The sequence below is a fragment of the Heteronotia binoei genome, chromosome 5 (assembly GCF_032191835.1).
Source record: "Heteronotia binoei isolate CCM8104 ecotype False Entrance Well chromosome 5, APGP_CSIRO_Hbin_v1, whole genome shotgun sequence".
Taxonomy (NCBI): Eukaryota; Metazoa; Chordata; class Lepidosauria; order Squamata; family Gekkonidae; genus Heteronotia; species Heteronotia binoei.
The window spans coordinates 97,061,413-97,086,885 of NC_083227.1; the positions used below are offsets into that span (position 1 = coordinate 97,061,413).

General features: G+C 42.7%; 1 protein-coding gene across 2 annotated transcripts in view; it reads left to right on the forward strand.

The window, feature by feature from the left end:
* The first annotated feature begins 6,598 nt into the window (after window positions 1-6,598).
* Window positions 6,599-25,473, forward strand: part of TAMM41 (TAM41 mitochondrial translocator assembly and maintenance homolog) — a 36,215-nt gene continuing 17,340 nt past the window's right edge. The window contains exons 1-6 of one of the 2 annotated variants that reach the window (XM_060239871.1): window positions 6,713-6,862; window positions 7,232-7,257; window positions 7,779-7,958; window positions 11,124-11,216; window positions 19,769-19,919; window positions 23,542-23,687. In XM_060239871.1, coding sequence (XP_060095854.1) covers window positions 7,246-7,257; window positions 7,779-7,958; window positions 11,124-11,216; window positions 19,769-19,919; window positions 23,542-23,687 — 582 coding nt within the window. In that variant the 5' untranslated portion in view covers window positions 6,713-6,862; window positions 7,232-7,245. Of the gene's footprint in view, window positions 6,863-7,231; window positions 7,258-7,778; window positions 7,959-11,123; window positions 11,217-19,768; window positions 19,920-23,541; window positions 23,688-25,473 lie in introns of both variants that reach the window. The other variant, XM_060239869.1, reaches the window with a different exon arrangement.

Genomic DNA, 25,473 nt, shown 5'->3' on the forward strand with positions numbered 1-25,473 from the left:
GAGCTTCCTCTCATTTTCCACACCCCTTTTCCATTTCCTTTCCATTACTCTACACTTCTATAGTGCTCCAGGCCACACTCAATATTATAAAAAAATCACTATTCAGTCTAGGTCCACAAATGGGAATGCAACCATTTTCACTGTAGGCAGCACAGGCTGCTTAATTGAACTGAAAGACTACCCCAGAATTCTACACTGAAGGTTCTTGGAACATTCATTTTGCTTCTGCAGATGGCCCATCTCACAACTATACACCTGGTATGTGTTGAGTAAGGGGGGGCATAACTGCACTTGCAATTAGATGTATACTTAAGAAATGCTCGTTTGCATGGGGCTGAGGAGGAGTTAGGTTTTCACTAGTGGAAATGGTGGTGGTGGGGGGGAGCTTTTCATCCCTTTTCTCTGGCTCCACATAACCTTCTTAGGCTGAACATGACCATTCTGTCCTAAATAAATAAATTCCTGTGTGCTGGTGAACAAAGAAGAAACGGCCAGGAGTCCTGGCTTCACCTCTTCCTTACATCACGGTAACATCAGAGACAGATCTAGGGGGGACAGAGAGGGGTGCTGGGTGGGGGGAGCAAGCCAGCAGCCCCACAGACTGCTTTTGCCACGGCGGGTGGGGGGAGCAAGCCAGTGGGTTGGGGGGAGGGTGGGGGGAGCAAGCCAGCAGCCCCACAGATCGGCTGCTTTTGCCACGGCAGCAAAGCTGCCCTGCACCCTCCTCCCATCTGCCTCTCTCCCTATTTAAAGACCTTGCACCCTGAGAGAGAGAGAGAGAGAGAGAATATGTTGAACATTGAAGAAAGCTGACAAGAAGAAAGAGAGAGCGCGGACTGTATGAGTGTGTGAGAGACAGGGAGAGGAAGCCCACAGTGCTTCCTCCCTATTCTCGATGCCAGTCCCCCCAGCCTTCCCTCCCCCCTCCCCTCAGTGCTCCAACCTCCCTGTTCTCGCTGCTGCTCAGGAAGTGCAGCTGGGGAATCCTGGTGCTGGCAACTCTTTTGTATTTTTATTTAAGTTGCCTTCATTTGGGCCCACCTGAAATTTTACCCCCTGCCCCCCCACCTGAAATTTTCTGTCCATGGCCCTGAGGGAAAGTAGCAATCAAAGCCTGCAGCTGCAAAAAGCAGTTTCCTGTGGAAGGATTGTATTTTTCCACCTCCCCCGCCCTTGCTAATTTGTTGAATTGAAGCCTGAAGCTTCCCAAAATCTTTATTATCCAGATGCAGACTCGGCACCTCACTGTCCTTCCACCCGCTTCAAAACAAACACACACACATTCTGGCCTTCCTCTCTCTCCCCCTTCTTCCTTTGAAGGTTTTTGCAAATAGCACTTCACAAATGGTAGATCCCAGTAGGCAGCTGTGTTGGTCTGAAGCAATAGAACAAGCAGTAGACAAGTTCACCTTTAACACTGTAATGTACTTAGTGACGAGACGTGTTGAAGGCAACATACTTTATTAGCGGGTACATCACAAGAGGGAGAATGGCGGGCAGCTAACCACTCCGGGCCGCTTGCGAAGTTCTTAGCGTACACCAGGTCCTCTGGGAAGAACCCCCTGGCGGCTTCCCTGGTTTCGGGGGAACTGCGGAGGACAGTGGCCCATTCGGGATGTAGCCTATCTAACCTCATGATCAATTTCCTCCCCATTAGTAATTTGGCGGGGCTTGACCCGGTGACAGGGTTGGGGGTGATTCAGTTGTCAAATAGGAAGGCTGCCAGGCGGTGGTCCCAGTCGCCCTGTACAATACGCCCCAGGGCCTCTTTGGTGGTGTGTACCATGTGCTCAGCCTGGCCGTTGGTGGCCAGATGGAAGGGGGCGGACCTAATGTGTTGAATGAGATATCTATTCAAGAAATCTCGGCATTCCCGGGAGGTGAAAGCGGTCCCATTGTCCGTGACCAGGGTATCGAGGATTCCGTGTGTGCAAAAGACCCTTCGCATGGCTCGGACTGCTGCTGCTGTGGAGGTGGAAGCTACGGGATCACCTCTAACCACTTGGTGTATGCATCGACCAAGATGAAGAATATCTGGCCCTGGTATGGCCCTGCAAAATCTAAGTGAAGCCGGGACCACGGCCTCCTGTTGGACTCCCAGCGGTGGATGGGGGCGCTAGGCGGATCGGGCCAGGACTCTTGGCAGGGTTGGCACCTTCTCACCCACCCCTCTATCTCGTCATCCATACCTGGCCACCATACGTAACTGCATGCCAGGGCCTTCATCCGCACTATCCCCGGATGTAAAGCCTCTAACACTTGCTTCCACAGTGAGGGGGGAACCACCACCCTGATACCCCAGAGTATGCACCCCTTGTGTGTGGACAGCTCATCTCTGCGCGATGCGAACACCCTGAATTCTGGGTCCAGCTTGCCCTCGGGCCATCCCCTTCCTGCCCAGTCCAAAACACGTGTGAGTATACGGTTCCTCCCCGTGGCCCGAGCCACCTCAGCAGTGTGGAGGGGCCGCTCGGGCAGAGTCTCCATAAGCATCACATGGTGGGCAGGGGCGGGATCTGGGTCCATCGAGGGTAATGGCAGGCGGCTGAGGGCGTCAGCGTGTCCCATGGCCTTGCCCAGGCGGTGAACCAGGGCATATGTGTACGAGTTTAGGAACTGGTTCCACCTCAGGACTTGCTGTGATACAATTTGCAGGGTCTGGCGGTCTGGGGCGAGGAGGCCCAGGAGCGGCTTGTGATACGTGGCGATCGTGAAGCGCCTACCATACAGGTAGTCGTTGAATTTATGCACACCCGCCACAATCACCAAGGCCTCCTTGTCAATCTGAGCGTAGTTGCGCTCTGCGGGGGTCAGGGTTTTCAAATAATATGCCACAGGAACCTCCCTCCCGTCTGGAAGTTGGTGCCCCAGGACTGCACCCACCCCGTACAGGGAAGCATCACACGCCAAAATCAATGGTAGGGCTTCATCAAAATGGTGGAGCACTGCATTGGAAACAAGGAGGTCTTTAACTGCCTGAAAAGCGGCGGCCTGCTGCTTCCCCCCCCCTTACAAGAATCTTAAAAGACTATGGTTTGGAGAAGTTTAAAATGGAGTGGGAGAAATTTCAATTATACGTTGAAAAACATTGGAAAGTAAAGGGACATTTAGTGATGTTTGAAAACAGTTGAAGTTTTGTGGAATGGTGGACTATAGTAATAGCTATAAAGAAATGAAGAAATATCTTTTTTTCTTTTTTTGTTTTAATTGGATTACTAGTATCTTCTTTTACAAAGGTTAAGAGGTTAGAGTATAAGGGTTTTTTTAAGAGGTATTACCTTGTATTTTTAGAAATTTAAGTAAACACCGGCAGGGGTTAGGATAAGGTGGTGGAAGGGGTGAAAAGTGATGTACTGGTATTATTTTTGCATTAGTGTTTTTCTTAGTGCTTTCTTTATAAATATTATTACAATACATTGCAATAATAAAATTGGTTTTGACTCAAAAAATATGTAGATCCGGCCCTGGGTAACATTAGCAGTAGCTTAGATTTTAAAAGTCTGGGAGCTACAGAAGTAGAAGGAAGAATGTCCCTTCAGTGCTTTATTTCACAACCGTTTATTCAAGACTGTTTTCAGTATCTGGTATATGGAGTTGTTGTACTGTCCCAAGAGATCACCAGAGTTTGACCTCAACCACTTTTGGCTGACATAGTGGTGATGGTAGTAGTAATAATGATGATGATGATAGAATAATACAGTACAGCTACTGTACCTTTTAGTCACAGCTGAAATGAATGCAACTTATGCTGCTGAAGCATTTGGAACATCAGCACCTCTGTTGATAACTGAATTCCCACGTGTACCAAATAAATCAGAGACCTGTTTAGTTGAAGCATTATCATCACATGGTTTCAGGCCAGATACATGGAGGTCCCATTTTCCTGACTTCTGCATCCTGTTTATGGCACTGTGGGCACAACTTCATGACAGCAATGTCAGGCAATCTAACTTTTCCTGAAATAAAATGCTTAGCTTAATAGCTGCCATATTGAACCGCTGTTACTAACCATGAGAAAGACCTTGCATATCAAAGTAGAATGTTGTAGATTGTTGCCAGTGCTTGATGTGAACCTCTCTATCCTTAATACTAACAAAAGCAAGAATTCCCCTTTGAAGATAAATTGCCTCCAGGGACGAGCCTCTTGGGCATCCCAGGAAGAATAAGATAAGAGAGAGGGACCGTGTGAACCTTCACACCTCAGCTCAGCATTGTTTAGAATTGTGGCTTTTGTTTAGAAATCTTTGATGTAGCCCTCTTAAGTAAGCATTGCACTGTTACATGGTATCAGTCCCAATTTCTTCGTTCTAGTGCATATGGAGTATCAAATAAAGCCTAAGTTTGTATCATTTCAAGGTCTGGTTGCTTTGAAACCTTATTGCCTGACAAGCAAAGTCTAAAATGAGAAGGAATTGAGAGTGTTGGGAAACCAGGAGGAGAAAGGAAGAAGGAACAGCAAGAATGAGAAAATGATAATGTTAGTGAATGGGCCAAGAGTTGCAATGGGGAAGGATATATGTGTGTTTTCAGGATAATTTCAGAAAGCTAAAGGACCAGCAAAGCTGGAAGGTGTTCCCCGTCCTATGGGTCTTGACCATTACAAATACTTTATCAGTGCACTTCAAACACCGGCTGTCACATAACTCAGTTGTTACAGAGTCATATAAAAGACTCACAAAAGGGCAGTTGTCTCTTTAGATTTCACCATTAGACTTTAATAACTTCTTTATCAATCTTTGCTGGTGGCAGCATACAGGCACTGCTTGAGTAATTGTCAGCTCCTTATGTTCCCAGAGGTCAATTAGCCAACCTAATGGTCAAAATAATCACATGAGATTTCTTTGTAGTTCACAGCAAGGATGCCCATTTGTATCTACATGTATTATCACTGCGTGACAGAGTACAGAAGAGCTAGGACAGTCTGATACATAATATAGTTAAGCAGAAATACCAAGGCTGATTAAGTTCCATGTACAGCCTCATTCTGTAATCAATTCTGTTGCATTTAATGGCCCTCAGTACCATGTAAGTGTGCATAACATTGCAGCCTTAGCTTAACAGGGTTAGAGTAAAAGCAGATGCATCCATGCATGATTGTGTGTGTGTGTGTAAATATATATATATATATATATATATATATATATATATATATATATATATATATATATATATATATATATATATATATATATTTACATAAATATATATGTAAATATATTTACATAAATATATATGTAAATATATTTATATATAAATATATATATAAATATATATATATATATTTACACACACACACAATCATACACAGGGTTTTTTATTGTTGAAAAAGCCGATCTGGGACTCATTTGCATATTAGGCCAGCCAGAACTGTGTTCCTGTGCGTTTCCGCTCAAAAGAAGCCCTGCCAAAAACTATGATTATTACAACATTGATACAGCCTTTCCTCCAAGGAAAAAGGGGTCCACAATGGCTCTCTGTCTCCCACTTTATCCCAACAACAACCCTACTGGGGTATCAGGAAATGAATCCTCCTGTGACTTGATATGCTGTATCAAATTTTTATTACCTTTAAATAATGTACCTACAAATTTGTTTAACACTGTAATTATAATTGTGAATTTTTAAAATATGCTGTATTGTTGTAACCAATGTATCTATTTTAATTTGTAGAAACTTTTATTCTAATTTGTAGAAATGTTTAAAAGTTCAGTTATATGTTTAACATTGTTAATATTGGTCAAGTATTGTTTACATATTTGTTTTCAAAGTTAGATACTTTGTAGTAAGTTTTTTTAAAAAAATCAATAAAATTATTTTCCTAGTGGGGATGGGATACAACACAGCAGACAGTCTACCTACCTGCTTCAGCAAGCAGCCTTCCAGCACTAGCTCAGTCTCCTCCAGCAAGCCTAACTGCTCAGTCTACCACCTCTCCTCAACCCTCAGCTTCACCACACTGGACTCTACTACTACTAAGAAAAGGGGAACAAGTTCAGAAGCTTTACATTGAGGATTTCTTTACAGTGAAGTTTAAAGGTGAAGTTTTGAAAAGCCTTTTCCCCAGTGAGTAATCTTATGTCCCACGTGCTCTTCTTTGGGGATGCACTCATACATCCTTCCCCAGTTCCGTTGTTTATGGCCGGAAGGGAGGAGGGTGCGAGATCAGACCTACCTTTACCTTTTTAATACCGACCGCCCATCCCACATTATCCCTCTGTACACAGATTAGACAGAAAGGCCCAGATATTGCTTTCTCTCTGTCTCCCTTGTCTTCAAAGACAGCGATAGATATTGGATTTATATCCTGCCCTCCACTCCAAATCTCAGAGTTGCTCACAATCTCCTTTATCTTCCTCCCCCCACAACAGATACCCTGTGAAGTGGGTGGGACTGAGAGGACTCTCACAGCAGCTGCCCTTTCAAAGACAACTCCTACAAGAGCTATGGCTGACCCAAGGCCATTACAGCACGTGCAAGTGGAGGAGTGGGGAATCAAACCCAGTTCTCCCAGATACACTACACCAAACTGGCTCTACGGCTTCCTACCACCGAGGGCGCTGTATTTCAACAAGTTTCTTTGGGGTGCTTTCTTGCTGCGAAGTCTCTTTACCAACTTCCTCAGTTGCTGGAGCTGAAGCTGTGCTTCCGCCCGGCATTGCTGCTGATCGCTCTAAGTGGCTTTTGCCGGCGCTGCAGTGTGCACGTTGAAAACGCGCCTTGTTGGCTTGCCCGCATGTCTTTGCCGAGCTCGGCGGTGAAATTCCACAGAATCCTTGCTCAGTTTCCTCAAGAGCTCAGCTTCGCCTTTGCTTATGGCTCCGGAGTCTTCCAGCAAGCGGGGGCCTCTGCAGGGGAAAGCGAGGTGAGAGCAGCAGGAATGGTCTGTCACGTGAGGCTTGTGTTGCCCCTTCTCTAACTATAAAATTCGTGAGGTGCACAAGTTCCTGGCCTAAACCTTGCCTTTTTGAAAGCCGATCCTCTTGGTATTTTTCTCAGCAGAGGGCTAGGAACTGGGGTTAAAACGAAGGCGTCCAGAAATTCTGCATTTGAAGCACCTGCCCTTTTTCTGCTCCATCAGCCTTTGCTATTTTACACTCCCTAGCGCTAAGTGGCATAAGTGCAGACAAAGCCAGCATAAGAGTACTTCGTTTTTGACGCTTAAATCTGGTAACCGTAACGCGTTATCTGTAAGGACCAGCTGCCTCTAAGTTTCTCTTTCTTCTCTTGGTAGGCAGCGCTCCAGCCATGGAAGAAAAGGTAGGAGGCTCTGAATGAAACCCATAATCCCCATCTGCTTAAATCCACCAATTCAGTCCCCCATGTAGTTGTCTGATGCTGTACTTAAGATAGGGTGTTGGGTTCTTAATGTGAGTGATGTGGGTAAATAGCAAAGTTAAACTGTAGTTAGTTAATTTCTAACACACCCGTTTATTTAGACTGGCATATAATGTGCAATCATTAAAATTCTTGTAAGTAGTTATTGGGCTTCTTGGATATACTCTTTGTTTCAGTTTTTTCCATGTACTATATATAGTTTTAGTATCAAAGTCACATAAGCATTAATTTTTGCTATTAACTATGGTTAAATCCTAAGGTGTTATTTGCTAAACTGTGCGCTTTGCAAGCCTTAGTTATAACGGAAGTGGACAAACTGGCTTCATCAACATTTTGCTTGTTCCTAGGTATGGAGTTCAGTGTTGTCTGATGCTTATGTTCATGATTTCTGATTAGTCTTCTGTAGAAAGATCAATGCCTTCTGCTTTCTGTTGTATTTGTAGAACAATATGTTGGACTTTGTGTTTGCTGTGGATGATTCCATATCATGGCACAAGAGGAACCTGTCAAAGAATCGCGGCCATTATTCCTTTTTAAAATATTTTGGAGCCAAGCGAATCAATAACGTCCAAAACTATGGAGCAGGGATTTACTACAATACATTAGTGCCTTCTAATGGCAGGGTAAGTAAATATGGGTTGTCTCTGAATAAGACCCAAGTCTGGGGCTTTGCATGCAGAAGATATTAGGTTAAATCTGTGGCATCTGTAGTTTAAAAGTATCAGGTGGCAGGTTATGTGAAAAACCACATATGCCTGAAACCTTGAAGAGCCCCTTCGGCTACAGTAAATACTAGGTGAGCAGTGCAATCCTATGAAGAGCTACTCCAGTCTAAGTCCATTGAAATTTATGGGTTTAGACTGGAGTAACTCTTTTTGGATTGTACTGCTAGTTATTGATTTTTTAAAACTTCATTTCTAAACTGTCTTTCTCCACCATGTTATCCAAAGTGATTAAAATCATTCTCCTCTCCTCCATTTTGTCCTCACAGCAACCCTGGCTGAGTGTGTGTGACTGGCTCTTGGTCACCCAGCATTCTTTTGTGGCAGACTGGGCATTCAGACCTGGAGTCTTACCTGTTATATCCTCGTCCACTCAGTTTAACTGTTACACCAAACTGACTCAGATTGGATGGCTCAGTGGTCTAATCAAATCAAATAGTTTATTACAGTCCATGACCATAGTACAGGATGTAACAGATAAAGCATAGATGCTAAAAGGCAAAGAATATATAAAATCTACACTAATGCAAACTGGTACATACCATCCAAGTGAAAAACCTCTAAAATTGATCAGGATTTGAAATGTTAATATTAATGCTAAAATAATATCTACTAACCTCTAACCACAGGCAGAGTAGAAAGAGTAAAATATACACCATGATAACTAAGATATGTAACAACTACACTGTTAAGCGTTGAATCCCCCACTATCTTTAGTACCCTGGGAAATTTGAATAGTACAAAACTTCATTGCTTGAGAACAAAACCTAGATGTTTTCTGAGTAGTTTCTATATCAACATCTGACAAAAGCAAATTTATAATACCTGAATCAGAAGTATCTGAGCATTATTTTAATAGTGGAAGAATGTTTGAAGCTCGACTCTCATTATAAAAAGGACATCCGAGAAATATGTGTGCCATCGTCTCTACCTCTCTACCGTTGCAAGGGCAAAGTCTCTCAATCATGGGAATTTTACAATATCAGCCCTAAATAACAGTGAATGGTATAGCAAAAAATCTGGCAAGGGTAAAGGCCCCATATATCCCCAGGAGAGCGTTAAGATCTAGCTCCCAAAACCTCCTACAAATCCCGGGGCCAAGAGAGGCCAGACTGAAGATAACTCGGGAGCAAGCCTTTTCATTAATGGCCCCTCGCTGGTGGAACCAACTTCCAGAGGGGGTGCGAGCCCTGTGGGACCTGAACCAGTTCCGCAGGGCTTGCAAAACCTCTCTTTTCCAGCTCGCATTTGAATTAGGACCAGACTAAACTGATTAAATCATCGTAACTTTAGCCATCTTATGGGTAACTGAAACTGATGTTTGATAGTATGTAATTGGGATGACAGATTTATAGCATTTATAGCAGATAGAATTTATAGCACCTATTTTTATCTATTTTAATCTATTTATGTAACTGTACTATATTTAAAATGTTGTTTATCTGTCTTAATTAAATCATGACGTGTCATGTCTGTGAGCCGCCCTGAGCCCGCCTTCTGGTGGGGGAGGGCGGGATATAAGAATAAAATTTGATTTGATTTGATTGATTTGATTCTTTGATTATTGTTTTCCAAGGTGAATAGATAAGTGGCTGGCATAGAAAGCGTTGAGGCTCAATGGTCTGATTCAGTGTAGTATAGCTTTTATGGGTATATGAAGGAGACCCACCAAGTGTTGGCATCTTCAGAACTTCATATGTAACTAAAAATGTTCTAATTTTTTCTTTTTGTTTCATAAAACTGTGGTTTTTGATTTTAACATTCTGTTGTAAACTGCTTTAAGAGGGCCATTTTTGTCAAAAAGCTGGATGTAAACTGGAATATAATGACTTGTATTACATTCGCGATTATTTAGATATTTATATCCTGGTGTTCTTTGTAATGGGGACCCAGAGCAACTTACAATATTGTTTTTCCCTCCTCCATTTTCCAACAGCCCTGTGAAGTAGGTTAGGCTGAGAAAGAGTGACTAGCCCATGGTTTTCTTGACAGAGTGGGAGTTTAAAACTGGATGGCCTCAGATCCTAGTCTCTTTAACAAACCACACAGTGCTCCAGTAACTTGTTATACCTTTATGACTAATGTACTTCAAAACCTACAGTGTATCTTGGTGCTGGTTTGTATATTAAGAGATACTTGAAGGATTTTTCTCCACTTCTGATAAGATCCTCCCAAAAGGGAGCAGCAGAACTTGCCAGCGTGAACATCTTTAATTCCTGCTTCTCACTGCCAAGCTATGTTAGGAACAGGCTTTCCATTGGCCAGAGTGTTTAGTTCATGGTATAGCTTTGGCAATGACTTGGGCTTCCCATCCTAGAGGCTCCTTTTGTCATTTACACAACCTAATATCTTTTAAAAAAAGAATAACCCAGTGACACATAGCAGTGTGCAAGTTTTTGACTTCTCTGGATGTCTTAATCAGGCTAGATGTTAACCTGCTGCTCCACCAGCCTCTTGTTTGTGCAGACCTTTCAAACAGAGTAAGATTTTGGTGCTTTGACTAATCTGATAATTATTGGCATCATTGTTATTTGTATAGCATTTTCACTTTTTTGTAATCCTTAAAGCAGCCCTGTAGATGGGAAAGTACTATGTGGGACAGTGTTCAGAGACTGACAGAATGACGTCTTGCCTAAAACTGCTTAGTGGGTTTAAAACCAGAAGAGTCCTGAGCTTGGTCTCATAGTCACTCTGATACATAGGTGTCTGTACTAACTTGCACTTGACTTGGGATTCATAGTGCAAGTCTCTGAGGAAAATGGCTTCTGGATTTATGTTTCTCCATTCTTTTCAGGAGGGCAAAACTAGACATGTCTCCCTTTCAATACTAGACATGTCTCCCTTCCTAACACTTGCACTGTCCTAAACAGAGTTATGTCCTTCTGAACCTGTTAATATCAACTGTGATAGAAGGATGTAACTGCTTATGATTTCACTGTTGGGGAACTATTCTCCAAAGGATTCAGCTTCTCTGCTTATTTATCTTTCAGTCTTCCATTTTAACATCTGTGGATTTGACCCTGATCTATACTTCTGCAATTAATTCTCACATTTTACCTGTTTCAGGTTATAAAATATGGTGTTATTAGTACTGATATGCTGATTGAAGATTTACTTCGCTGGAAGACTCTCTATGTAGCTGGACGTCTGCATAAGCCGGTAACTGTTCAGCTCATTTATGCTTTAGCATTGACTGCGAAAGCCATGGCAATAGGAACATGGCAGAGAAAACAGTGACCCAGATACGAATGGGTGGAGTGGGGGTACTGAATTTTTGTGGCATTAGCTAGATCATTCACTTGCATTTGAAAGTGTTTTGAAAAGATGGTAAAGCAGCTTTTGTATTCCATCTCAGGGGCATTTTGGAACCAGATGTTGGTATTCCCAGACTTGTTTCCAAGCTTGCAGCTTTTGTAGCAACTCATGTTACAACAGGTACAGTGGAAAGCAGTTATCCTCTGCTTCCCCCTCCCCAAACTGCACTTTCTAGCAGGAGTATTCAGGATTGCTCCTGTAGGATCAAGGGAACGAAACAGACCTCAGTCCTTCTGTTCCTTAATCCCTGCCCCACTGCTCAGTTTCTTGCGTGGTGTTTTGTATAAGGGCTCATCTGGGAAGGTAAAGCAGCAGCTGCCACTAGACGTCTATTCCAGGCTGTAGAGTATAGGTCCCCCAGCATAAGGCCTGGATAGGCTGACCAGAGCACAGTTTAGACTGAGGCATAGTGTCTCCCTGAAAACATTGGCCGTTTTCGCACTTAGCGTTTGCTCCCCTTTTTCCGCGGCGCAATTATGTCCGGATCATTTTTCTCGTTTTCCCACTAGTGACTCTTTGCGGAGTCGCCTTCCCTGAAGCCCCGGCTCAAATCGTTTTCCCACTGGCATCGGCTTGAGTCCGATGCCCTGTCAATCATTTTTTTTTTAAGCGCAAGTCTGGTTGCGTAATGACGTACTAACGTACTAACGTACTAACGTAACATCGAGCTGCTGCCTCCCCTTCTTTTCGTGGACAAACTGCATCACGTGTGCTGCTGCTGCTTATGGATTGGCTGCAGCTGTAGAATCCTCCACAGCCCTTTATGTATTAACAGAAGCATTCACAGTGGAGAATCCTAGCACTAGATTCCCCCCCCCCCCAAATTCTGAAGCACTAGATCCCCCCCCCCCCAAATTTCCTCCGCTCTCTTTCCCCTCCCCGGCTGGCGCTTGCAACGGGGACCTGACTGATTCCTGCTGCCAGAGCTCCCCCCCCCGCTCCATTCTCTCCTTCCCCTTCTGTGGCGCGTGTGAGGAGCTCGCTCGCGTCTACTTTCTAACCGAGCGGAATGTAGCCAGGGAGAAGAATGCAGGACTCCAACTTCCCATTTTATACATGGCGATTTTGTGCAGGTCCAGAAATCCTGGTGGCACAGCTGAGGGAGGCATTCCCTTCTTAAAACACACACACATGGACGCTTTGGCCCGCACCGGCACTACATTCCCCCCCCCCCCAGCAATGGTCGTTTTCGCATTATCGAGATAACGCAACAGCGGAATAACGCAACTAAAGTCAATAATAAAAAAAAATTCTAACGAAACCAATTGAAGTGCCAATTGAGGCTATTCCAGGAGGGTTTTTTTTTTTTCTATTTGTTAATTTTGAAATATCGCTATTACGCAAAACTGTGAAGTTTAAAAAAAAAAAATGGCCGTGCCGGCACTTTGGGAAGCGCCGCGAAAGGCTGATGATTGGCCAAGCGGGTGGATGGGGTGGGAGGACGGAAAGGGAGAGGGTGACGCCCCCAAAGCAGTCGATCCGGCGTGGATGGATTTCGCACAGGAAACTCCGCTGAGTGGATCCGGAGTGGATCCGGAGGTTTTCGGAAACTCCGGCAACTTGCTGAAAAACATACTCCGGCGTAAAATCCCTGAAGCGCCGGAGCAAAGCGCAGCGCCGGAGCAACATGTGCGAAATCCAAGAGAAGATCCGGAGGTAAATGGGGCGCTACGCCGGAGCAAACGCTAGTGCGAAAACGGCCATTGTGTTCTGTAGCAAAGGTGGGATTGAACCTGTGTCTCCCTGTTCCTATTGTAACACACAGTCCATGAATTTCTAGATGCCCTTTATAATGGAGAATGCTGAGGTGTGCCTCTGAGTATTATGTTCTCCAGCAGGGGTACGTTGAGACAGAAACTCACAGGGCTGGATTGATACAACCAGTTTTTCTGCTAGAAAAAAAGGAAAGAGGTTTTCCCTGTGACTGCCCAAAACAGGCTGTTGGGGTTATTTTTTTTAAAAAAAAATTTTTAAAAAAAACTTTATTTAATTTCAAAATCTTTGCAAAGTCCATTAATAATTACAAAGGTAGTAGTGAAACATTACTGTACATACTACTAGTCCAAAAACGTACGTACTGTATAACAACCTTTAAAAGTGTAAAATCAACACTTTGTCTTGCCATATCTGTGGGGATCATGATGCCATGTCTGGATCCAATTGTATGTATTTCAAGTATTTTGATTGACCACTAGATGGAACTAGAGGTAAGCCAAATTAAAACAGGTTTTAAATTCAGTTTCAGATTTAAAAAAAAGAGTAATCTGGTAATAGTGTTGATACCCTCTCCCCCTTACACACTTACACACATATTCTCCCACACACACACACATTTTGGGTTGAATTTTTTAATGGAATGGAATGTCGTAGCTGCTTCAATCCTCTGAAATGCTAGAAAGTTACCTAGAAGACTGCTGATTACATTTTATGAGATGAAAGTGTAGCTGAGGGAGGTCTCTTCAATCTTCTTGAAATCTGTGTGTTAAAATAAAGAGATAAGAAGCCTCTGAATAACCAAGAAATTCTTGTATCCATCTCCTTCCCCTCTCTGGTAATATCAATGTTAGTGGGAAAAAGTTGGCAGGAACAGAAGAGGCAGTAGGTAACAGGAAATATGTTTGCAGAAGAATTCCATCCTGTTCATTGAAAGGGAAGTGGCCTATTGATGTGGTCTCAGAACAGACTTTTTGTACCACATTTTTTGTCAAAGGGAAAGCATCAGCCCACTGTTGAATTTATTATCATTGTGATAAGTTCAGAAAACAAATGACATAAATGAACAGTGGTTATGTTCTTAATGAAAGGATATATTAAAGCCCAAGTCTGAAATTGATTAATCTGAAATTAATCCCTCCCCCATTGTTGTCACAGGACTTTAGTGTCTTAAAGTCTCAGTGTCCAAACTGTGTCATATTTCCACATACATGGAAATCATGATGGAGTGCTGCTTTCAAACTGTTGCCCTGCAATGCAGACTAGACCTGAGAGGACTGTGCTGCATTAGAAACGACAATGGTCCACAGGGTATGTTTGGAAGTTGTGTGATGCAGCACACTTGCTAAAACTGAGCCAGTCTGTGGTAGGACAGTGTCTGAATGGGTGCCCTGTGCATTCTGTCATGGGAGAAAGGCCTGGATATAAATGTAATAATGTGAATAAAATATGGGTTCAGATATACTAGTTTTAAGAACTCATTTATGCAGGGCTAGCATCAACATACCCTGAGCTGGCAGGGTCCACTGTTGCAAAGCCCCACAAGCACATGCTGCCAGGGAAGGACCTGCAGGTGGTGTCCAGCTGTGGCACTTTTTACAGGCACAGTCTTAGTGTTCCTGCCTGCACACACCACCCTGCACCATTGGGGGAAATGACATATGGTCAATGGGAATGCCCATGAATGGGTGAAGGAAGGAAGGATATGCAGGCAGATGGGGATATGGGTGAGCTGGAAGGGAGGCGTGAGTGGGGGTCCTGGTGGTGGTCAGAGCAGGAGAGGGCCATTGGGCACTCTGCCCAGGGCTCCCTGGAACCAGCCTTGTTTACATGCATTCTTCAGTCTAGCTTGGGATTACCTTTGCTGTGATGCAGATGTAGTGCCAGTTTGATGCAGTGTGAAGGAGCTGGAAAAAAATCTTAGCCTTGCTTGTGCTCTGCACACATGTAGTAATTTGGCAAAACTTGTTTTGCTTTTAGCATCTGAACCAGCAAAGTATGGTCTATGCAAACTGCCCCCCCCCCTCAGCTGGAAGTTTAATTTACCCACAGTGTGACAGGAGGTGGTAGGAACATATGAGCAAGCCCTGTATAGCTTTCTTTGAGGTCACGGAACCACATATCATGGCTTGGGGTTAAAGCCTAAGCCAAAGTCTTTAAATTATGCCCTCTGGAATCTCGCTTATTCTGTGTTTGAAAACTGTATCCAGAACTAAATACTTTGCAAGGTAAACTGCTAATTTATACTTTAAAATTCCAGCGAACTGTTTTATTTCAAGCAAATGTAACAAGGAAGGTATTGGATTTTAAACCCTGTTAAAGGTCAGTTCCCAGTTACAGCACATGATCATCTTTGATAAGTCTTCATTCCCTTTGAACATCAAGCTGTTTGCGGTAGTCTGACCAGTAGGTATATTACAATGCAACTCGGCAGTGAATGCGGGATTTCAGTTTCCATCTGAGTAAGGAATCAAGCAAAATAATTCCTAATCTTCAGCTGCAGGGTTGTGTGCTATCTAGTTAATGTTCCAGGGGCGTGAGGGAGAAGGAGGTGACTGCCAAGCTAAGTTTTCCCTTGTCTCCTATGTTCAGAATATTCTTGCCCCTGTCCTGCTATGATCTATGTAGTTCAAATGAGGACAGCTCCAAGAAGGCACAAATGGCTATTGAGAATTGTGAACTCTTTTCTTCTCAGGCCCCCCTGGCTGTGGCTCAGGAGTTTGCTAGCTTTTCATTTTGGATGTCACATAAAAGTAGGCAAATGCTCATTGCAGGCCAGGTTGATGTTCAAAGGATGGGTGCTGCCACTGAAAATGCCAAGCTTGCCTATCCTCTGAAGACCAGAGGGGAGGGGGGCACAAAGCGGCAGGCAGATCTTAACCAGCAAGCTGTATAGTATGGGAGAAAATGTTAGCAGTCAGATGTCTTCTCCTGCAGAGGGGCAGTTTAGCTGTTGAAGATGCAGAAGCATCCTTCATACAAAAATCACCTCAAAAATCATGAAACACTGCTTGGCCAAAAAACATCCCCCACAAAATGGATGCCAGCCAGAGACAAGCCTGGGAAAATATTTCTGAACGTGAGTCAGAGGCAGACTGACTAACCATCTTCTCCCCACCCTAGGGAGATGCATAATTTAGGAACAGAGGGTCTCCCAAGAAGCTATTACCTCATCTTGGACTAGTCTTGTCAAGTCCCAGTCTCACTTCCCCCTCACCCATTTACCCCAGTTAGCAACACTTAACACTATTCACAAAACCTGGTAGCATTCCTGTCCGGTATTTAACTAGTGATCAGAAAACATTAGCAACTATAGTTCACCTCAAGTAAACTCATCAAAATTTTCAAAAATCATTGTTTGTCCCCGGAAAAGCAGTTAAGTCATTATTTTAGGGCAAACATGTCAGCATAGCCCCAGGGAACATTTTCCTATAACTGTTGCACTCCACTCCATCGTGCTGTGTTTGTGTGTTCTCAGCAGCATACCTCACACTCCCATTTGTATGTGGGCCTCCTCTTCTTTGCTTTGTGAAATGCTGGTTGTTTTGCTGCTGACCTCTGTGAACCTTGCTCTTCAAGTTTGGTAACTATTGTCTTCCCCAAAAACACTTTCTCCCACTTCCTCCCTGATTTCCTCTTAACTAGCCTTTGTGGTTTTTTGTGTGTCTTGTCCTTTATTCCTATTTCATTAAAATCCTTTCCAGTTGATTTCCTTACCGGCTTATTGTGAGAGTTCTCTTGAGGGAAATATCTCTGTAAACATTGGTGGAAAGTCCAGTTACCCACCTCTCACTCTTTATGTTGCCATAAAGCTTTTGGTTAACATCTTGACAGTTTGGATCTTATGATACCCTAAGGTAAAAGTGATGCCAGGTGGGCAAGAATCACTGTTTTGGGGAGATAAATTCAAAGGGATTGGTGAGTTCCACATGGTTTAACATTGCTATATAGGGGTATTAGCATGACAGTGCAGCTTCTGCTCGGGGTCAGAGTTCATATCAGATGGCAGGCTTGCTCAGGGATTTTCTATCACTAACTTCTCTGCTGAATGGCCTCAGAAAGCCAGCTAGCAGCATTAGAGCCACACTACCTCTGGCTTTCCACTGGCCTCAGGTCTGAGGTTGGAGCTATCTGACTGTACACCTGTATATACTTGTTTGGAAATAAGCTCCAATAAACTGTGTAGTATTTATTTCAGAGGAATATCCTACTTGAGAGGTTCCTGTATTCTCATTACATGGTTGTGATTGATCTAGCCATCCAGGAGTGTGCTCATAATTTAGTCACATTAAAACAGGAGAACAGTTATCTTAGTATAAATCAGGTCAAAGGAGGCAGTTACAGAGCTGTGTTTCATATTGCATATTTTCACATGTCCAGAAAAATATGCATTCACATAGAGAGTTTTCCAGTCGCACAAACACAGTGGTCCTCAGTTGAGGTGATTTAGCTGTTGGGCCGTTCACCTGGCTGAGCAGTTTGGCCCTCGGAGACAGATGGCAAAGGCAGCTGTCCTCCACTACAGTTGCCTATTGTCTTCTCAGCTGACATGTTCAGCTCTGGGAAATGATGCTGGCTTTGTTCCCTTTGACTTCAGTGGGGAAAATACTCCCTAAAATGCTTATTTGTAAAATTAGTCTTTTAAAAACATGCAGGAGAGTGAATTAAAAACATGTGTTCAAATGGCCTCTCCCAGGACCGGTTTACCTTTAACTGTTCAGATGGTTCAGATTTTATGTTGCTAACGAAAACCACACTTCAAATGCAGTGGGAGATAATGGAAGAATAATGATACTGTACACCCCAAAGATTCATTTTGAGTCTCTAGGGTTGCATTCAGAAATATATATCATTGGCTCTGGTTTAAACTTGTAAGGTTCTGGATACAATCATCCCTTTGTCATGGACTGACTTTTACCCATAGACCTACATGTCTGCAAAACTGCAAATTATGATAATAGTGGTCTACTTGCTTGTTTCAAAATTTACTTTCAGCAGTCTCCTTTCCTCTGAAATCATCATATGGAATTTTGGGGGGGAAATTGGTAAGTTGGAGGTAATAACTTATGTTCACAAGTTGTGCCAACCCTGGAAATCCAGGAGAAAAGCATACTGCATAAAGTGCAGATTTGTTTGTTTTGTGGGAAAAAATTAACACTGTTGTGTAGGGCTTCAAATTAAATCAGCCTGCAAATGCAGTGACTGGACATAGGTTAACTTTGTCCAAGTAACCCAAGAACTCAACTGATAAAACCATGGCAGTTATTCAGCTCTCTTACAGCAGAGAAATGCAGGTTTAGGTCCAATAGCTTCTTAGAGGTGGATTTGAACTACCTCAAGGGAATGTTTGATTATGAACAGCTGACGGCCATGCTATATCACAAACTTCTGAAATCTCCCTTTGCTTCCAAAACCATTTGCTATTGGGAGAAAAGCTGCTATTCAAGAGGGGGGGAAAGCCTAGACTTTTCCAAAGACACAGAAGGCTAATTTTGTAGCATTTTAGATCTAACCACAGCATTTTAAAAAGTAGCAGTTTGTCACTTTCTCCTGTCATATGGTCTAGCTGAGGAGCTATGCAAAAGAAAATACTTGCTTAGATACAAAGTTATTGGGACCTCTGATAGGCTGCAGGGCTCGACCTGCTAGGCTGTGATGCCTTTTTTGTTTTTGTGCTTTTTTGAAGGTTCAGCTGGTAGTGTACGCTTGTGGAGAAGCAGCACACTGAGAGGAGCAGCAGGATGGCAAGACAAGAACACTCAGTTGTGGAGAGGATTCTTTTTAGCACAGGCAGGCCACCTCTCCCTTGTCTTCTCCTGCTCCCTACCCAGTATTGTACACAGTTCCCTATCCCTGGGCCAGCTCATCTTTCATGGGTAGAGAAGGTTCAGTGTGGCCTAAGAACATTGTACAATTGTGGGGGAGGAGGGAGAAAGAAGGTATGGGAGAGCCATTGGGGAGGGATGTCACCTGACTTCACTTTGCTTGCTACTCATTGGGTCCCATGCCACCTGGAGGTTAAAGGTGGATCCCAGCTTTCATCCTCTACTTCAGGGGTGGCCAACGGTAACTCTCCAGATGTTTTTGCCTACAACTCCCATCAGCCCCAGTCAGCATGGCCAATGGCAGGGGCTGATGGGAGCTGTAGGCAAAAAACATCTGGAGAACTACCGTTGGCCACCCCTGCTCTACTTTAGTCTTTCTAGAATATGCGTTGGTGTCAGTCACATACAATGCCATTTTCTTCCTAAGACTGGGGATTATGTGCTTTACTTTGTAGCCCCACCCAAAATCAGATTCTGGTACTTCTAGGAACAGAGGAGTCTATGGATAAATGAGATAGTCTTCTTTTAGTGTTTTTGCTATTTAATCTGATAAGATTCTACAGACAGGGAAATGAGGCTACATACAGTTTGTTGTAAAAAAAATCATTAAATCAGAAAAGCCCTGCATTTAAGAACAAACCTCACTGAAGTCAGTGCACCTTTGAATACTGACTGATTGTAGGTGTTTAATTTTCCCCACAAGTCTGTATATGTTTTATTTACATAGACAATGATCTGCTTTAAGTCTAGAAGCAAATTAAAGATCTCAAGATCATTGTGCTCCATTTAGAGCTGTTTTATGTTACATGATGCCTTTTTAGTAGGTTTTTTTACAGATCCTCTGTTTACTACTTTCAGGTAAAGATCCTTGCCCAGAATGAGAATGGCAAACTCCAGGCTGCTCTTTCCAGCAACTTGAAGAGTGCAGTCACAGCAGCTTTCCTTATGTTGCCTGAAAGTTTCTCTGAAGAGGATCTTTATGTGCAGATTGCTGGGCTCTCTTACTCTGGTTTGTATGACTTTTCAAAGTAAGAATATCGAGCTTTGGTGAAGGCTGTGTCATTTGATTCCTGTTGTAATTTATTCTTCCACTTTCAGCTTTCGCTTTCTTGTCCCATAGTTCCCATAATAGCATTTGATCAACAGCTACCAGTGATTGAAGCATGATTCTCCACCAAGGCGCCATTACACCAAATTCGTTATCACTCACATCTCAACACCAGTCCAGGGCATGGAACCAGTGTTTCCTCTAAGCTGTTCTAGAGAGTACTGGCACACAACATTTTAGCTGGCTGCTCAGGAACTTTAGCTTTCAATTCACAGGCAATTTTTTTTCCTCCATTGAAAACAATGGAGGATGGGGGCACCTCCTTTTGGGACCCATAGAATTGGACCCCCCATTCCAATTTTTTTTTAAACTTGGGGAGGTTTTTGAGGAGAGGCACCAGTAGCTATGCTGCAAATGTGGTGCCTCTACCTCAAAAAAGCCCCCCATAGCCCCAGGTATCCCCAGATCAATTCTCCATTATAGCCTATGGGGTCATTGACTTTAATAGTCCTATAGGCTACAGTGGAGCTGGGGGGAAAACCCAGTTTTTTTGGACACCCCCCCAAAAAGTGGGATATAAATATTTGAATAAATAAGTAGTTTGGGCAGGTTGATAACATTTAAACAACTTCCTGTTTGTTATGTTAGGCAGGGTTTTGATGGTGATTGTTCCTCCTCTGTTATACTTGACCTGTAATGCTGGTTGTCATATTTCACTAAAAAAACCCAAACTAGGTGCTGATATGTTTTCTGAGGCTCAGCACAGGGGCAAGGTCTACCAATGTCCAAGGCAAGGTCTACCAATGTAGTAGAAGGAGGCAGGAAGGCCTGTTCTCTGGAGGCCTGTTCTCCCCCCATAGAGGATATTTTCTGTAATAAAATTTGACTTCATTCTATTTTCTCTTATAATGTTTAAATTATTCTTAAAATATAGTTTAAAAGAATTCATTTGAGATTTTTACAAGGTTATGGAAATCTAAAAACTTAATTTATGCGATAGTCAAATATAGACTCACAACTTCAATGCTTCTAGCTTTTTTTGCTCACGATGTAGAATTTTTGCTCACAACACTGTGGAGCATAAAACATTGTTTGGCACTGTTCAAAAGCTCTCTAAAACAAACCTATGTGCATTCACATACACATGCAAAAATCCTACAAACCAGCACTTCACCAAAGCAAAGTACTGACAAAGGGATATTAAGGTGAAACTACTGTTAACTGTGTAACTTACCACTTAGCTTAGGCTTTATTTCTCCACTTTGTAGTGCCTGGGTTTCACCTTGACAGTCAAGCTGAGAGGTTTTTGTTTAAATTATAACAATTTAGCTCTGTGTGCTGTGTTGGTGGAACCGTGGCTTGGAAGCTGACTGAGGAGGGCAAGTGACTGAGTTATCTTATGGTAGTCTGTGGTCAGGAAAATCCTTTGACAAATGATCTTTGACCCTCCCTGGCTTAGTCATGTCTGACAGGGCTAAAGAGTGGTCCAGGTGCTTTCTTTCAGGAAAGCTTACAGCACACAAGTGTTGTTAACTACTGTCTCTTGAGTCAGTATATCAGAATTGGATACTCCACTCAGCAAATTTTGATTATATCCTAAGATCATGAGAAAGTGGCCTTTCCCTTTGTTATTATGGCCTGTCTCAGCATATTTTTCTTCCAAGTTAGAAAAGGTTCCCCTACTGTAGAAAGTTTAACACGGTCAGTATTCTGAGGGTTGCTTTTTACTGTTGTTCCCCCCCACCCCAGAAACTAGTTCCTGCTGTGTTTAGATAGATAGATAGATAGATAGATAATTTTATTTGTATCCCGCCCTCCCCGCCGAGGCAGGCTCAGGGCGGCTAACAACATCATACAAATTTCAATTATACAAAAAGCAAAAAACACAAAATTACATTTAAGCATTAAAATTCTGATTAGGTTTAAAATTAGTTAATTAAGTTAATAAAAGTGCTAATACTGTTCTTTAGGATGGCGGTTATCATTAACAATTTCTTCCTTCGTCAGCGAAAGCTAGTCGGAAGAGGAAGGTCTTGCAGGCCCTGCGGAATTGTTCAAGGTCCCGCAGGGCCCGCATTTCCTCTGGAAGTTGGTTCCATAGGCTCGGGGCTACAGAGGAGAAGGCCCGGTTACGGGTACATTGCAGCTTCACCTCTCTCGGTCCGGGAGTAGTCAACAAGTTTTTTCCGGCTGACCTCAGTGCTCTCTGGGGTTTACAACACTCAAAACAAAATTGTGATTACACTCTAAATATACTTAAGGATGAGTTAGCATTTTTGCTCCCCCTCTCCTGCAGGCACAGGAGATACTGAGAAAAGGAGAAACACATTGCATTTTGGCAAAAAAGGCCCAAATTAATATTGCATAAACAACACAAGAGCTAGAAATCTGTGACTTTTCACCCTTCCTCCTCCACTCTCAGGTAATCTCTGGGGGGGGGGGGGAGGACTCCTGCTCTGCTGAGTGTTTTATTCCATGGGCTAGAAAAGAAAAACCAGAAATTCTGAAAGAAAAAAATGAATTCTGTGAATTTCTCTGTCTCATAGAACATAATTCTAAAATAAGTTGTTAGTGTAGTCTCGCCTGGGAAAAACACATCTCATGTACTTAAGAACTTTTTCCCTTTTATAGATAGCAGCTCCTGGTTCTGCAGTCTCCAGGTGGAAACTGGTGTGGGAATAAAGGGGCTTTATAATAATTTCCTTCTCCATGCTGTCATCTTGAATTCATTGCAGAGGCAGAAAAGAAGCTGCTTTGTTAGAACGTAAGAACAGTCACATTGGATCAGACCAGTGATCCAGCTAATCCAGCATCCTGTTTCACACAATAACCAATCAGATATTTTCTACAAGCAAGGCATGGAGGTCAAAGCTTTGCCCCTATTGTCCCCCCCCCAGCACAGATATTGAGAGCAGATTACTTTAAAGACAAAGTGGTTTTCGTATTGGCCTTTCCAGTGACCCATTTCCTGAAATATTGGCCATGTGACCTCAACCCATGCACATGATATGGATGTGTAATCCCTCTCTGCACCACAGTAGGATGAAATACATATCCAATTTATGCAACCTTCCCTCTTCCAATCTATTGATTGGGTGCCAGTATTGCTGTTTATATTATGTATATCTGAATATTCTGGTAGCACTTGAAGTATATGCAAAACTGTTTCAGCTTTTGGGATAAAATGTCACTCCAGTGGAGTATTTTTCCTCTAGATTTTTACATATCTTCACATACTTTCTCTGTGAGCTTAGAAGTGATGAACCAGGGACTGGTTAGGTTAAACCCTATTTAACCTAGACTAAGCAAAATTATCATGTTGAGTTATGTAAGATATCAGTTACTTATTGGAAAAACTAACAAAATGAGCTCAGTATGGACGGGGTTAGCTTCCCTGAGAACTTGTGTACTCCTCTCTTCTCACACATTGCTTTTTTGTAGCTCTCCCTGGTTTACTTTAACCCCTGCACTGTTTTGATCTCCAAACCACAGTTTGTGGCCATGGTTAGAAGTTGAAGTAAGCTACATGCAAAATGTGTGCCTTTCTGTTGACTGTGTCTTGACCATCTTGCTTTCGGTTTAGGTGATTTCAGAATGATGATTGGGGAAGACAAGTCAAAGGTTATGAACATAGTGAAGCCAAACATGTTGCATTTTCAGAAGCTTTACAGCAACATTTTGCAAGATTGCCCACAAGTGGTATACAAACACCAGCTGGGCATATTAGAGGTAAGTCGCTCATTGTTGTAAATTTTTTAAAACTTTGTGTGTGTATATGCTTTTGCCTCTGTAGTTGGACTTCCTGCTTTAAGTACTTAGGTGAGCTCTCACGTTTAGTGTGATTAGCCAACATGTGATTGATTTTATTATGAACAAATTTTGCACCCATTGTTGAGTAATTATGTGACATGATAGGTAACAGTGAACTGTTATGGCTGATGATGCATATTTCATACATGTTAAGTTACCAAGTGATAACTGCAGTTACTCACTGTGGTTTGTTCTCAGGTCCTTCTTTACAAGTTATGTTATTGTTAAGAGGCCTGGAATGTAATGATGACATTATCAATTAAGCTTCTGGAAATGTATTGCCACATACAAGCTAAATATATCCTGTATTAGAAAAGACCAAGACTCTCAGCCAGTGGAGCCTTGTGTCAAATGGTGTCTCAATGCAGCAGAAAGCACCATATGTGAGCCTAATCTGTAGTCTACAACTCTTCATCAGGAAACTCGCATCTTACTCCCTCAGGGTGTGTGGAACTAGTTGTGGTGGTCTTGGGATGATAGCTCTTGGCTTCTGTTAGCTCAGGGCTATCCAGTCTTTTTGAGCCTACTGGCATCTTTGGACTTGGAGTGGGTGGTGAGCACTACCCCAAAATGGTTGCTGCAGGAGGCAAAGCAAAACACAATACCTCCCTATTTGTTTTGCAAAATAATTGCCGAAGAAAAATAGAAGAAAAAGAAGAAAAACCCAGATGAGAGAAAGAGGGAGGGAAAATAAAAAGGGAAGTATGAAGGGGGAATGGAGCCATAAACCTTAGTGTTTACAAGTCCCCCTGATCCTCCAATGGCTACAGCTGCTGTTGAAGCTTTGGAAAACCCTTTTATTGGAATGCAGGCAGCAAATGACAAACCTTCCCTTACTGTGGCCGCACTCACTTTCTAAAAAATTTGGTAGGTGCCAAGGGGAAGTACTGGCAAGTGCTATGGCATTCACAGGTTGCACCCACTTATGTCTCTTTATACTAGATAGGGGTTGCCTTGGTCCTATTAATACAGAATTGTTTTAAGACACAGTTTGATCTTATTGCCAAGTTGTTGTGGTCTTTTCAGAAATGGAATGGAATGTGTATAGTGTAGAAAACTAACATAATGAGGAGTTTGGCAGCCTTTCCTTTTATTGTGGGCACAAAAACATCCTAACTAGTGCTTATTAATATTAATGGTGGCCTTGGTACATCCTGGCATAAAATGTGAAAGCAGATAACTGTAGCCAGCCCAGTCTCTAGCATTAAGTCATAGTATTAAGTAAAGCATTAGAAAATTTTGAAAGGAAAGGCCTGATCAAAACTTGCCCCAAAGCCCTGTCTCCTGATCTTTTAAATTCTTAAGAAAACCTTTTAGACTGTATTGCTGACATTTTGCATGGAGAATTAGCCAATAAACAGCTTTCAGTAAATTAAATACTAAGCAATAAAATATGCAACTCTGTTCTATAAGTGTGTGAATTGCGCAAGAATATCATGGTATAGCATTTCTATGGTCTTTTAGAAGCACTTTATATTCATCATCTTGCTGTTTGCAGTATTATTCTTGTACAGCAGATGAAGGACTGAAGGCCAAACTCAGCATTTTATATTGATGTGTGGAATCCTCAGATTTAATGAAAAGCAGCCTCTGGAGGCTACAAGGGTGGATGGAGGAGCTGGAAGGATTCCTCCAGGCTGTTTTTTTGTGCCCCACCCCCCAGATTCATATTTCCCTCTGCTTTTAACCATATCTTTCCACATTT